Raw genomic sequence first — 15,424 nt, forward strand, 5'->3', positions numbered from 1 at the left:
CCTCAAGATATCAGCTTCTACAGGCCAATACAACTTACTTCTGTTTTTAGTAAGATATTCGAACGCATCCTCGTCAAAAGGCTTCATCTCTATCTGACAGAAAGGCATCTTCTTCCAGACACCCAAGCAGGATTTCGACCATCATTTTCCATCAATGACCAATTATTACGTCTCACCAGTATCATCACGCAACACTACAATTCCATCAAACCATCATGTCTAGTACTATTTGATCTGGAAAAAGCCTTCGATAAGGTGTGGCACCACGGACTTATTTACAAATTACACAAACTCCGACTCCCGATCGAGTTCATCAGATTAGTCGTACACTTCTTTGCAGGCCGAATCACATAATATCCATTCAGTCTCTCACATCCAATTTTTTTACTCTGAGATGTTCCTGGAGGATTCGCTCTTTTTACGTTACTCTATCTTGTCTACGTTGCCGACATGCCACAGCTTCCTGACCACATCTACAGCTTTCAGTACGCTGACGACACAGCCTTTCTAACACTAGGAACTACCATTCAGCAAATCAACGTTAAACTTCAAACTGCTATTACCAGTTTCCACACATGGTGCACCCCCTGGCGCCTCAACATCAATGCCGCCAAAACTCAAACTATCGTCTTCATACCTCCCAAACAGACCACTCGTGTGAGACGCAGTCCACGTCGCCTTTCATTAAGGTTAGATTCTGTTCCACTTCATCCTAGCAAAACAGTTACGTATCTTGGCATTACTTTTGATTCACACCTAACCTGGAGCAAACATCTACAACAAGTCACTAAGAAAGCTTACAACTGTTTAAATTTACTTAAAAGATTGACTGGAACAACATGGGATCTAAAACCACATACCATTTTAAATACGTATAAAATCGTTCTTCGCCCAGTATTAACACATGGCTTCACCGCTTGGATGTCTGCTCCACTCAAATATTACCAAAAACTACTAACCTTGGAAAGTCACGCCTTTCGCATAGCCCATCGTATAAAGCTTCCAAGTCCGACACAAGATCTCTATCGCCTCATCACCTTTCCAAACCTTGCATTTTACATTGAAAAACTCCGCCAAACGTACATCACCAAGCGTTTCCAATCACAACATCCCCTTTTATACGACGCCATGCATTACATCGCTCTTCATCCTTCCACTGTACGCTACTATCACACTCCCCTTTCCTTATTACTCACTCTTTATCAACTCTCCTTACCACCAAACGATCCCCAATTTCTCTTTCTGAACGACTACATCACTCATGCTCATCTTCCTCATATCTTTTCGCCATTATCTGCACACTAACTCCTCATTGACATAACATGGGCTTCATCCGTCCTTCATCACAGTCTAGAGTAGCTCTAGTCCAGTAGATAGTCTCGTTCGTCTCTTTAACATAATCCATGTGTTCACACTCTGCACCGCACTTCAGCTCATCGTGCATCCTCATTACATCTACCTTCTATAATTGTCACTTTGGTTTATATATTTACTATATTTTTATGAACTTTCTCGTCTATTTGTTTATCATGGCGCTTCCCCTGTATATGATTGTATTCTTTTAATGTTATTGATGTTATTAAGTGTACTTCTCTGCTTCCTTTTCCTTTAAAATGTTAAGGAACGCAAAGTTTTTAAAGTCCTTTCTTACAATAAAGATTATGTAGCATCCCTTCGACCATCCATAATAAATATAATCCCGCCAATCCTTTCCACATCTCCTCCCTAAAAGAGGGCGTAACCCTCTCACAGGGTTCTAGCCTTATGGCTAGCTTTTGAAGAAAAAAAAGAAAGTACTTCTGTTTTAGAGGTAATGTGCCGTGGTTTGCAGTGATAATATCATGGCTAATGTCCAGAGACCTTTGACAGCAGCAGAAATCACGGAAGAACTAAAGGTAAGTGATAGTGATCATGAAAGCATTGTATCTAAGGAAGAGGATATTATTGAAGATGCTGGTAACTGCCCCTGCGCCTCCTTCAAAAACATTCACAGGAAAAGATGCTTCAGTTTGGAAGGAAGTAGCTTCCACCTCTGGAAAGACGAAAGCCCATAATATTATAAAAAGTACAGTACACAGTGTTGTTTTATCACCAAATTGTGAATTTAAATCACCTGTGGACGCATTTCAATTATTATTATTTGATGACGTAATAGGTGAGATTGTTATACATACGAACGAAGAGGCCAATCGAGAATTTGCGAAGCGCAATCTGCAAGGAAAATGGAAGCCAACTGACGCTACAGAGATTAGAGCCTTTTTTGGTCTTCTTTTAACTGCTGGACACCTAAAATCGAATTTTTTGAGTATAGAAGGATTATGGGATAAAATGTATGGACCACCTATTTTCAGAGCTACGATGGACCTAAATCGCTTCAAGCAACTTTGTATTTTCATACGTTTTGAAGATAAGAACACTCGTAGTGTGAGAGGGGAAAAGGACAAAATGGCCCCAATTCGAGACGTGTGGGAACTAATACTTACAAAATTCAAAAAATACTATTTACCGGGAGAAAATCCCACCCTTGATGAGCAGCTGGTTTCTTTTAGAGGAAGATGCCCCTTTCGCCAATATATGCCTTCAAAACCGGCCAAATATGGGATGAAAATATGGTGGCTTTGCGATTCAGAAACGTTTTTTCCGTTGAATGCAATCCCGTATTTAGGAAAAACAAACGAGAAAAGGTCCGAAAATGTAGCAAGTAGAAAATGCTTTCTCTTGTAGAACCGTATTACACAACACACAGGAACATTACGTGTGATAACTACTTCACGGACTTTGAACTTGGTAAAACTCTACTAAAGAACGGACTTACCATTGCTGGAACAGTTAAGAAGAACAAAAGGTTTGTTCCAGTCGAGTTTCTTCCAAATAGAAGTCGAGAACCCCTAACATCATTATTTGGATTCAATGATAAATTTACGCTTGTGTCGTACGTGCCGAAGAAAAACTCAGCTGTCGTACTTTAATTCAGTCTGCATCACGACAAAAAGATCTACCCCGAGAAGAAAAATAAGCCAGACATTATCATATACTACAACGAAACAAAAGGGGAAGTTGATTCCTTCGACCAGCTGATTCAAAATTACACTTGCAAGAGGAAGACAAGTAGATGGCCCTTTGCTTATTTCATGAACCTTCTCGATGCCTGTGGAGTAGCAACATACGTGATTTGGAATACCATCCACCTTAGTTGGAATCCGACTTCCACTGACCAAAGGCGCTTATTCTTGATTTCGGTGGCAGAGGCATTGATTAAACCTCATATCAATCGGCGTAGTATTGTTAGGCTACACAAGGATACCAAATTGGCTATGGAGCTATGCGGCGAATCTCAGGAACACTGAAACTGACAATCAACCAGAAGTAAAGAAGCGTAGATGTCGCATGTGTGATCCAAGAAAGTCAAGAATGCAGCAGCAAAAATGCGATACCTGCAAGAAAAATGTCTGCAAAGAACACAGTAAGATGAGCAGAATATGTGGCATGTGTCAGAGGAAGTGAATAGTATCCAGGTGTGGTTGCTTTACGTTCCTCTAAATCAAAAATACTAAAAGATTCTAGTTGGCAGAAAGTGTTTAGAATACGGTATTTTCAATGATATATATTGAATGCATTGTTTTTAAGGGACAGAGGAAACGGAGAAGTGAGTTTGTGAAAAATAAGACAACCACTAGAGGAACTGAGGAGCCCAGTTATAAATGAGAAAAATGTTGATATTGTGTGCACTGTGTAGTTCCAAGAGAACTAAATAACAATTACTTGTGAATGGTCCATATACAAAATTCCTCGGCCCACCTTTATAAATCGCGGACTGACCGCGGGTCGTCGAATTTTCAACATGAAGTGATTTTCAAATATAATCTTCCTGTTTTTACAATTAAAAGTACTGATACATATGATTTGTAGATATGTGTAAACTACAATCTGAACAACAGAAATGTACAGGAAATTATTTTTAGATGTGTCTAGAATGTCACAATAAAACAGAAGCATTCATCCACAAATATTCTTCTGTATTGCCATGATTAGTTACAAAAAGAGCTTGTCATTTCTAGGGTTAAGCCAGGTGCCAATTATGTTGTTGATGAAAGCAAAAGTTTGATCCATTTTTTCGAACAGTACATGGATGATGATATTCTGATCCATATAGTGAATGAAACAAATAGGTACGCAACGCAGCAGGGGAACTCAACTTGGAATCAAGTAACTGTCAACGATATGAGAGTATTTTTTGCTCTCATACTACTACAAAGCATTGTAAATAAACCCGATTTGCAGCTTTATTGGACCAAAATTTCATTGTTGTTAACACAATTTTTTCCACAAACAATGAGCTATCGTAGTTTCTGAGACATCAAAAAGTACCTGCATTTTGCGAACAATGAAACGTATGTTCAAAATACCCACCCAAATCCAAAACTAAATAAAATATGGCTATAGTTGAACATTTGCGGCAAAAATTCAAAACACTTGTCACACCAGAAAGAGATTTATCTATTGACGAAAGTCTTGTTATGTCCAAGGCTGGGTTCAGTATTTACCGCTAAAAAGAGCGAGATTTGGGATAGTCTTTTATGCTTTGCGAATCCAAACGTTTGGGATCTTATTATCTACACAGGGAGAGATACACACTTGAGGGAAGAATACGCAGACTTGCCGGTTTTTGCCAGTGTTGTCACGTCTCTGGTACATCCTCTTCTAAACCAGGGATTTTGTGTAACAATGGACAATTCTTACAATTCACCCCAGTTGGCAGACATTCTTATATCGAACAAGACGGACGTTTATGGAACACTAAAACCAACCGGAAAGATTTACCGAAGGAATTGAAAGATATCAAAGTTGGAAAGGGAGATATCATAGGTTTCAGAAGGGGTAAAGTAACAGTTATGAAGTGGAAGGACAAGAAAGATGTTGGTCTGCTGTCGAGTGTACACACATGTGATATGGTACGTACAGAGATCAACGGGAAAGTGACAGAAAGACCTAGCGTTGTTATTGACTATAATGACACCATGGGTGGGGTGGATCGGGTAGATCAGCATCTGGCGGATTACGCAACGCCAAGAAAGCGAGGCAGAAAGTATTATAAGAAGATATTCCTACATCTGCTTGATCTTCCCATTTGGAACTCCTGTATTTTATACAAGAAATATGATGGCAAAAAAACGCACCTCGAATTCCGTTTGAAACTTGTGAGTCATCTGATCAAATTCAACCATACACCATCAATGTCAGCAAAATTTGGCCGACAGGATGTCTACTAAAATTCCAAAATGAAATTTCGTGGCCTTTTCTTTACCAAACCATAAAATTTTCTAACATTCTCAAGAGGAAATTTGAACGTAAATTAGGCCGAATTTCCATGCATGCGATAGAAGCGTGCTTTGCTAGCGATTTCGTAGCGTCTACAGCCGACCATAGACATTTTTGGTGATGAATTTTGATGTTTTGTTGAACAACATTTTTACTCAATACTTATATTTGTAGATTTAAAAAAAATTAAAAATCGTGACCCAAAAGCTAAATTTCTTGACTTTCATGACCGTTTTCTGATTTTGTGACTTTCGTCACTGATAGACACCCTGCATTAGCAACATGAATCAACTTCAAATTGAAAGCTATTTCGTTATATTATGTGATAACAGATTTGTTATACGCAACAGCCGTAAGGAGGTATGGTATGCTGTATGCAATAAGGCATGCATTACGAAATTGTTACCTCATCACAGGATTGATGTCAGCAGTTACATTAAATTCTAACAAAATAAAAGTAAGTTCATACAATCGATAATTGTTTCTTGAAGCAAGCTTCTACAATTTGACTCAAGCGGTATTTGTACGTATATCTGTTCCATGATTATTCATGTAATCTCTGTGTTAGTTTTTGAATTTTTACTTCGAATAAGATAGGATTCAAAACTATTCCTTTTAATAAGCAACGATAATTTATGCAACATATATATTTAATTTATATTGTTTTTACTGAAATAAATGCTTACAGACGCATGAAATTGCAGATTCCTTCTCCTCTTCTGAAGCTCTAAAGCTTTCTTTAATTCTTGTTCTGATATTGCATTTGGTCATATGCATATGTGATGTAACTGCTATTATATTTACTACTATATTTTGTGATTCATAGAGTCCTGATTAAATGTCTCAATTTACATAATACCAAGTTAGTGGTTTGTCAATATTAACTGTAGGCTTGAAGAAGATTTTTAAACCAAGTTCTACTCTATGCTTTTCACTATATTAATGGTGCCCTTTACTTTGACAACATTTTTTACGTTTTCTCCGTTACAAAGAGGTAGAAAAGCTTGGTAAAATATTTAAGTGTCTCGCATACTACTCGAAACAAAACAAAACAAAATCGTAATAGGGGAAATATCCCGTCGGATAGTTCACATGATTATTCGGTAATAGGCTACAATATAAACAGAAAGATTATAAGTGGAGAAAAGAAACAAAGCTAGAGTGCGCTAAATGAAGATCTAACTATGCATTAAAAACTATAAATTGCTTCCAGTTATTTTTTTGGAACTATATTTCGGTTATCTTGTTGCAAGTAATCCCACACGTTTGTACAATGTATATAATGTTCACCTCTTACCCTGAAGAAAATAGCTTTCCTTAAATTAAACTGTGTGGCCTAAATACCGTTGAGTTTATTTGTTGATCTGAAGAATATATTACCTCCACATCATTAAAAATGTAAAGAAACATGTATAGATATTTACATACACACACCGTATATGGCACCACGTTACGTACAACCTACAACCTCATTCGCTAGCAGGAGGTCATCATCTTTATAAAAGCATCAATGTTGTTATTCCACAATTCAGTATAACTACTTTATTTTTTAAACTTATATAGTGTGCATACAGCATAAATATCTGCATCTAACCTAAGTATAAATATCTGTATATAATTTTTAGAGATATTATATATTCTTTAATGTTCAACCAAAAAACTCAACGTGTTTAGACCATACAAGTAAATATTTTGCATTTAACGAACGTTTGACCATGGACCAATGGACGGTTCTAATAAGGTAACCGAACTATAGTTCTAATAAATATTTGAGCTCTTTTAGATAAGTAAATTATCGTTTTCATTCATTAAAGTATGTGGTCGATGTAAAAACAGATTTACGACATTTTCGGCAACATAAAATTCTGGAAGCATTCGTTTTCATTAATACCTATGTTTATTAAGACCCTTTTCTTTTTTTCTGACATTAGAAGTCGATCCTATATATAAATACAACAAGTTACACCATAATGCAGTTTCACACTCTTAAATAACAAATAACAGGGTCTTCTTTAGAAAAAACATATTTGAGCTGAAACAAAATTCGGTTTAGCAATCACCTAAACAGACCCAAGCCAATGTTATATGGTTTCTTAAATATGCGACAAAATCTGAATTTTAAATACATCCCCCCCTCTTAAAAATTGCAACTAAATATTAATGTCAACGCTATCTATGTTAATTTTGGTTCTTTTTTTCTTAATTTGTGTCCTTAAATTAACCGTTCCTTAGACACATATCTAAACAATCATATTAACATGGTTTGACCATAAACTATGTTTCAGTTGAGTATCTAAAAGAAAACTGTTACGTTCATACATTTTTATTTGTCTGCAAAGTATAATTTGTTTCGCATCCCCAATAAATATCCGACGTTCTAGCGCTCCCATGACAATTGACGTTTCCTTAGTTTTTTCCAGTGTCTTATGCAAACTATTCTAGTCTACAACTAAAAACAGATCTGGCCTTTTTTTTTAACAATTTGTCTGAGAAAATTCGACATTCTTAAGTGCCCGGCGAATGCCCGGTGCCGTATTTGATCCTGAACTAGACTTTTCCTGATCTTCACTCTTCTTGATCATATCCACAAACGTTTCCAATCGTGTAGGATTAGGAATTTGCAACACCATATGTGCTTCCTCTAAAATCATAAGTCCGTTATGAGCGTCACTTTTGGAAAGATTATGCTCCATGGTGACATGCTTCTCCCACTCCTCGTGAGATGGAAGCACTTGCATACACTCCTTGCATGAGAGTCGCGGTGACTGCGTGTGAACTGCTTTAATGTTTCGACGACGGAAGCCCCAATTAGCGTATCCCCTATCACAGAAAGGACACGGAAAAGGAAAGTTTTTGGAAGCTGTGAACAGAAATCAAAAAATAAATAAGTACAGGACGCTACGAAATACATTACTGAATACATTAGAAATCAAATGATTGACTGATTGATTTGAGATCAACACTTTTTCAGCACCGAGGCTATAATACGTGACCTACTGTCTTAAATAGGATTCAATGGAACTACACTTACTGAATCATTAAAATGTACCTAACTGGAATGCTGTTGAGGCTATATAAGACGTGATCTGCTGTCTCAAATAGGATTCAATGGAAATACATTTACTGAATCATTAAACTGTAACTGGAATGCTCTCAAAGCTAAAACGTGACCTACTGTCTCAAGTGGGATTCAATTTAACTACATTAACTGAATCATGAAACTGTACGTAGCTGGAATGCTTTTGCACGTCGTACGAAACAAACAAAAAAAGAAACAAATAAAAAAAACTAACAAACTATACAAAGATTTGGGAAAACTTTTTGAAATTCGAAATAAAATTCTGTATCGGCGCATGGTTTACATTTTACTAGTAACACTCTTGCTAAGTGCGAATAGCAAGTGTTACCAATGAAATGTAAACTAAAACTTGTCCTTGTTAGTGCATTTGTTATCATTAATTAAACATTCATCTGTTACGCTAACGAAGTCGAGAGACAATTTCAGTCTGCCTAAGAATTTAATGACTAAGAAGATGATTAAAAGAAAAAAAGTATTACCTTGAGTGGAATCGTAGTTTGGATCTGCATCAGGTCTAACAATGCCTAAAACAAAACGAAATAATTAAACTATCCATCAAACTATTATTATTTATATTACTATCTTTCAAGATTACATTTTTAATTGCATTTATACGAACACGACATCGGATAAGAACTGATGCTTTAGCAACAAGTTTCACTGCCAATATATTAATTAAAGCAAAGGTAGAAACTCTACTTTCAAAAACTAGCATTAACGTTGGTTTAAAGGGACAAGTTTTGCAGATCGATTTCACTAGTCTTCTTATCTCTCATATATATTTTTTACCTTTAACGAAAATTCACGATTTTTCTTACAAATTTCAACCTACAGACTTCAATTTTTTAGAGAAGAAACTTCACAACGTATCGAAGGCAACAATCTGTGCCGATTTTTTTTATTTAGAATTTTCTTCATTGTTGAAATGGTTTGATTGTTGAAATGGATATCAAAACCTTTAACAATATATCTGTTTCAACAATGAAAATTCTAAATAATAAATTAGCATGGATTGTTGCTTTCGATAGGTTATGAAGTTCCTTCTCTAAAAATTTCAAGTCTCTAGGTTAAAAGTTGTAAGAGAAATACAGTAAAAACTCGTTAATCCGCACGCACGGTACTCCGAACGGCTTTCAGTCGTCGTATGTACATACGTACTGTATTTTTAGATCAAAAAAGCAGGTCAAAAAACAGATCTTTTCAAATGACTTTTGTTTACATACGTTACTGTACTGTAGTATTTAAAGAAAAGTAACATACGAAGTTTCATTTTAGTAGGTCTTTATTGTGTAATTTTTCAATTTATCATACGTACATATTGTCAATAAATTTATGTATTTTTTTAAGCTTCTTTCGGGCGTTTTTTAAGCATGCCTTAGTAATCCGAACTTTTTGATAATCCGAATAGCTCGAGCAAACAAATATTCGGAATAACGAGGTTAAACTTAGTAAATTTTCGTGAAAGGTAAAAAATACACAAGAGATAGGAAGACTGTAGTGTCATCTATCGGCGAAACTTCTACGTTCACACCAACCTTAAACTCAAATATTTATTAGCCGGCAATCCATATATTATTATTTAACATATATATTACTAGAAACGGGGAAACAGTAAGATCAAAGCGGTAGATATCGAAAACCAAAAAGCTTAGATATGGTGATCTAGAAAGTCTAGAGGTGACGCTAGTGTGCAATATGTAGTTGCTCGGTTCACACACACAGCTGGCACTTGTGTTCAAGGCGCTACAATATAAGAGTGCGGTCATTGTGCTGCGAGTGTTGAATAGCACAAATGGCAGTGCTCGACTACAATAAGGTGCGTTATCAGGGTGTCTACTAAAATTCCAAAATGAAATTTCGTGACTTTTTCGTGACCTTTTCTTTACCAAATCGCACAATTTCCTAACATTATCAGGAGCGAATTTGGGTGCAAATTAGGCCGAATTTTCATCCATGCGATAGAAACGTACTTTGCTAGCGATCTGGTAGCGTCTAAAGCCGACCATAGACATTTTTGGTGGTAAGTGCGAATAGCAAGTGTTACCAGTGAAATGTAAACTAAAACTTTATCATAATCAATCCTTGTTAGTGCACTTGTTATCATTAATTAAACATTCATCTGTTACGCTAACGAAGTCGAGAGACAATTTCAGTCTGCCTAAGAATTTAATGACTAAAAAGAAGATTAAAAGAAAAAAGTATTACCTTGAGTGGAATCGTAGTTTGTATCTGTATCAGGTCCAACAATGCCTAAAACAAAACGAAATAATTAAACTATCCATCAAACTATTATTATCTGTATTACTATCTTTCAAGTTTACATTTTTAATTGCATTTATACGAACACAACATCGGATAAGAACTGATGCTTTAGCAACAAGTTTCACTGCCCATATATTAATTAAAGCAAAGGTAGAAACTCTACTTTCAAAAACTAGCATTAACGTTGGTTTAAAGGGACAAGTTTTGCAGATAGACTTCACTAGTCTTCTTATCTCTCTCATGTATTTTTTACCTTTAACGAAAATTCACGATTTTTCTTACAAATTTCAACCTACAGACTTCAATTTTTTAGAGAAGGAACTTCACAACGTATCGAAGGCAACAATCTGTGCCGATTTTTTTTATTTAGAATTTTCTTCATTGTTGAAATGGTTTGATTGTTGAAATGGATATCAAAGCCTTTAACAATATATCTGTTTCAACAATGAAAATTCTAAATAATAAATTAGCATGGATTGTTGCTTTCGATAGGTTATGAAGTTTCTTCTCTAAAAATTTCAAGTCTCTAGGTTGAAAGTTGTAAGAGAAATACAGTAAAAACTCGTTAATCCGCACGCACGGTACACCGAACGGCTTTCAGTCGTCGTATGTACATACGTACTGTATTTTTAGATCAAAAAAGCAGGTCAAAAAACATACTTTTTCAAATGACTTTTGTTTACATAACGTTACTGTATTGTAGTATTTAAAGAACAGTAACATACAAAGTTTCATTTTAGTAGGTCTTTATTGTGTAATTTTTCAATTTATCATACGTACATACTGTCAATAAATTTATGTATTTTTTTAAGCTTGTTTCGGGCGTTTTTTAAGCATGCCTTAGTAATCCGAACTTTTTGATAATCCGAATAGCTCGAGCAAATAAATATTCCGATTAACGAGGTTAAACTGTAGTAAATTTTCGTGAAAGATAAAAAAATACACAAGAGATAGGAAGACTATAGTGTCATCTATCGGCAAAACTTGTACGTTCACACTAACCTTAAACTCAAATATTTATTAGCCGGCAATCCATATATTATTATTTAACATATATATTACTAGAAACGGGGAAACAGTAAGATCAAAGCGGTAGATATCGAAAACCAAAAAGCTTAGAGATGGTGATCTAGAAAGTCTAGAGGTGACGCTAGTGTGCAATATGTAGTTGCTCGGTTCACACACACAGCTGGCACTTGTGTTCAAGGCGCTACAGTATAAGAGTGTGGTCATTGTGCTGCGAGTGTTGAATAGCACAAATGGCAGTGCTCGACTACAATATGGTGCGTTATCAGGGTGTCTACTAAAATTCCAAAATGGAATTTCGAGACTTTTTCGTAACCTTTTCTTTACCAAATCGCACAATTTCCTAACATTCTCAAGAGCGAATTTGGGTGCAAATTAGGCCAAATTTTCATCCATGCGATAGAAACGTACTTTGCTAGCGATTTGGTAGCGTTTAAAGCCGACCATAGACATTTTTGGTGGTGAATTTTGACGTTTTATAAAACAAAATTTTCCAATCTGTACTTCATTTGTACAGTTAAAAAACCATCGTGACCCAAAGGCTAAATTTCATGACTTTCGTGACCGTTTTCTGATTTCGTGCCCGATAGACACCTTGGCCGACCAAGCATCCAACCAACGCCCCTAAGACTTTCCGGTCGTCATTTTTCCGATTATCTACCACCTACTCTGCAGAAATCGAATCCTACCAAACAATGTGATATGTGCTGAAGAGTACGTGATGCCAAAGGAAAGAAAATCAGAAGGGAATCCCGCTATTATTGCCCTGATTGCAATGTGGCTTTGTGTGTGGTGCCTTGTTTCCGAGTATATCATACAATCGCTAACATCTGAAGTAAAACAAAACATGTAGCAGAACATCAAACAGTTAAATAAACAATCATGTCAATGTAAGAAAGAAACATTATAGGTCCGAGTTAACTTGGGCAGGTTAAAAATAATCTTTTGATGTAAGAAATAATAATAAAAATAAATATAATATTACGTATAGCGTAATGACATAATTGGTTAACAACAAAAGGAAAATATTGCTTTTGTGAGTAAATAGAAAAGTTCATATATATGTAATTTTCATCCGAGTATACTCGGGCAAATAAAGTACTGCTTTATTGAGTTTGAATTTTTGGCTATGCGTGATAGTTATAACCAAAACTAATTGTTTACAAGATATAGCATTCAAACTAGTAGTGAAACGTTAAAAAAAAGTGTAAAATTTTGACCCTACTTCGGGGGAAAAAAGTCGTAATGGAAGTGGTTAATCAATAATATTACATTATTTTAGGTAGTAAGAGTGTATTTTGCAGTTTTCAGTGGTCTTCAGTTTATTTTCAAAGGAATTTTGATGCAGGAAATCTTAATGAAACTTAAAATTATTGAAGAAATTACGAAATAAAATTTTGGAGTTTAGAAATTCAGCCACAATGTCTTCCTGGCACATCCCTTTGTTTAGGTGAAGATTGATTGTTATTGGATCATAAAAATCACAGCTGAGATGGAGATTTATCTCGTGTTTCATCATTGGATCGGTTCTTTTGATCTTAGATTAAAACTTTCATTCTTTTCTTACGTTATCAAAACAGCCAATTAGTGACTTTCTTCTTCATACCCTTTGTCTTTTACCAGAAACAGAATCAGAGACCAGACATAAATTTTCTCTCGTCAAAGTTGGAAATTGATATTTAAATTGAAGTAATATATTTTTGGACTTTAATAACCTTCTAAATCGGAGTAATTCAGTGAAAATCTCTTAAGATGCTCAAAGGACGATGAAGTTAGAGGTGCAAGCAATCCGACTTACGTCAGCATAAGTGTGTTTGTAGTCCGCTACATTGATGCACTTGAAGTGTATGGCCGTATGGTCTAAGCCATAGAAGACCGTTGGAAGCTCTCTCTCCTGAGAGCTGGTATAATCTTATTTTTCGGTGGCTTGCCCACCGATTGGAGTATCATAGGTAAAGGAGTTCAGGCTATTTCCCAGAAGAAAAACTAAGTAAATGGTGTAATTTCAACACTTCTGCAGGGGGAAAAAGACCAGAAGTCTTCGTCTCCTAAGTGAAGAGCAGGTATCGAAAGCAGGCGGGGTGTAGGTTACGCACTGCCCTACCAAAAGTTGTTGTGTGTAGGTGCACAAGGCGATCAGCTTAAACCAGTCTTCAGAAGGAGTAGTGCTCGATTGAGTGAGAGTTTTCGCGCCACCCAATCTGGTGAATCCTTCGAGGGAAACGAAGACTAGAGCACGCTAATCCACGTCGGTTCCTCCGGGCAACAGCTGGCAGAGCGATTAGCGTCCCAGTTGGGATATTTTACGTAGATAGGCGTGGGATCTATCCACAAGAGGGAAGGCCTAGAAGATCAAGTATGGTACCCTCAAAAGGGAAGCTAGAAAATAAGGGAAGGAGGACCCGAGCCACTGGCAAGAAGTCCCCCAAACCAAATCAGACGGCTAACCAGGCTGCTAACGAAAGTGGCAGCACCAGTGCTCCAGGCAAAGGAAACCTGGAGAGCAAGCCAATGGCTACAAGGTAGCAGTAGCGGCTCGTAGTCTGTACAAGCACCGGTTGCAATGTTGCAATATCAAAGGTATGTGGGTACACGTAAGTGTTCCCCTACCCCAGCATTCTTGAGTCCTATCCAAGAAATATTCAGCAAATATGAAGAGGAAAGTCTTTTAAGCTCTATTTGTATATTATTGATTAAATTATTTCTCGAATATTAATTTAATATATAAGCTATTTCCTTTTTTTCAAACAACCACTATCAATGTACGTTTATACACGATTTATATACAAAACCTCTACACTCATATTATTGGACACGAGATAAATCGAATATATAGTATGTGCTGTAAGCCATGAATGATGGCGTTAATCCGAAAAGAAGAAAAAAAAGCAAGAAAATTGCATGCACGCAGTTACAAAATTATTTAATTATATAAACTATGCATTATTTTAGAATGGAAGGTCTTTCTTCGATTTTTCGGGCTTCAAATTTTTCTTGAAATCTGAAATCTGAAATGCTGCTCGCCAAGTTTCTCTGAATAGAAAGCATCGCTACCGCAAATATTTTCCGCTTTATTTTCTTTGGGGTCCAGAAACACCTCTCTCCTCCGACAATATGCATTTTGTTAGCATTTCTTTGTATAAATATACGGAACAAAAAGTCCATTTTCAGGAACCACATATCTTTTTGTCTGTAAAGAAGCATGAAATCTAAGATGTTTTCCTTTGAAAATTTAAAAAAAAAAAAAAAGTTTAACATTCCAGCAAATTAGGCAAAGGAAGACAGATGATTTGATATTAAATTATGCTCTCCGCCGGAAATCGAACACGGAATCATGTGCACGAAGGACACAGAGCTAGGAATTAGACCCGTAGTAAGACATTTTCTTCTTGGAGACTCGATTGACCCCCCTTCCCCCCAGAATAGGATTTTTTTAAAAATAAATCTTATCCCAAGAATTTTCACCTTTGTATTATAAATGTTAAATAAAATCTATTGACTTCGAACGACCGCCCCCCAAACTTTCAGCCTGGATCCGTCCCTGCTACCACCAGACTTATATTTGTTCTTTGCGAGTTTATGTTTTGTGAATAACTTCTTTCTTCCACGCGTCTGTATCTTCTTCACCCTATCAACTGACTCAAGCGCTGCTAAGCGGAGGAATTCGTAACTATTACAGAAGCTGACCAGTTGCGGAAAAAAATGCAACCGTAAGGGACCAATACGGGAAGATAGGAG

At 36.3% G+C, this 15,424-nt stretch overlaps 1 protein-coding gene across 5 annotated transcripts in view; it reads right to left on the reverse strand.

The window, feature by feature from the left end:
- Positions 1 to 4,896: 4,896 nt before the first annotated feature.
- The window catches only part of LOC145690709 (uncharacterized), a 174,852-nt gene continuing 164,324 nt past the window's right edge, over positions 4,897 to 15,424 (reverse strand). For 2 of the 5 annotated variants that reach the window (XM_081765874.1, XM_081765873.1), the window contains exons 5-7: positions 10,604 to 10,648; positions 8,878 to 8,922; positions 4,897 to 8,179 (exon numbers count right to left, since the gene is read on the reverse strand). In XM_081765874.1, the coding sequence (XP_081622000.1) occupies positions 7,794 to 8,179; positions 8,878 to 8,922; positions 10,604 to 10,648 (476 nt within the window). In that variant the 3' untranslated portion in view covers positions 4,897 to 7,793. Of the gene's footprint in view, positions 8,180 to 8,877; positions 8,923 to 10,603; positions 10,649 to 15,424 lie in introns of those variants that run through there. The other 3 variants (XM_081765877.1, XR_014132262.1, XR_014132261.1) reach the window with 3 other exon arrangements.

This window comes from Thermobia domestica, chromosome 7 (assembly GCF_964235325.1).
Source record: "Thermobia domestica chromosome 7, izTheDome1.hap1.1, whole genome shotgun sequence".
Classification (NCBI taxonomy): Eukaryota; Metazoa; Arthropoda; class Insecta; order Zygentoma; family Lepismatidae; genus Thermobia; species Thermobia domestica.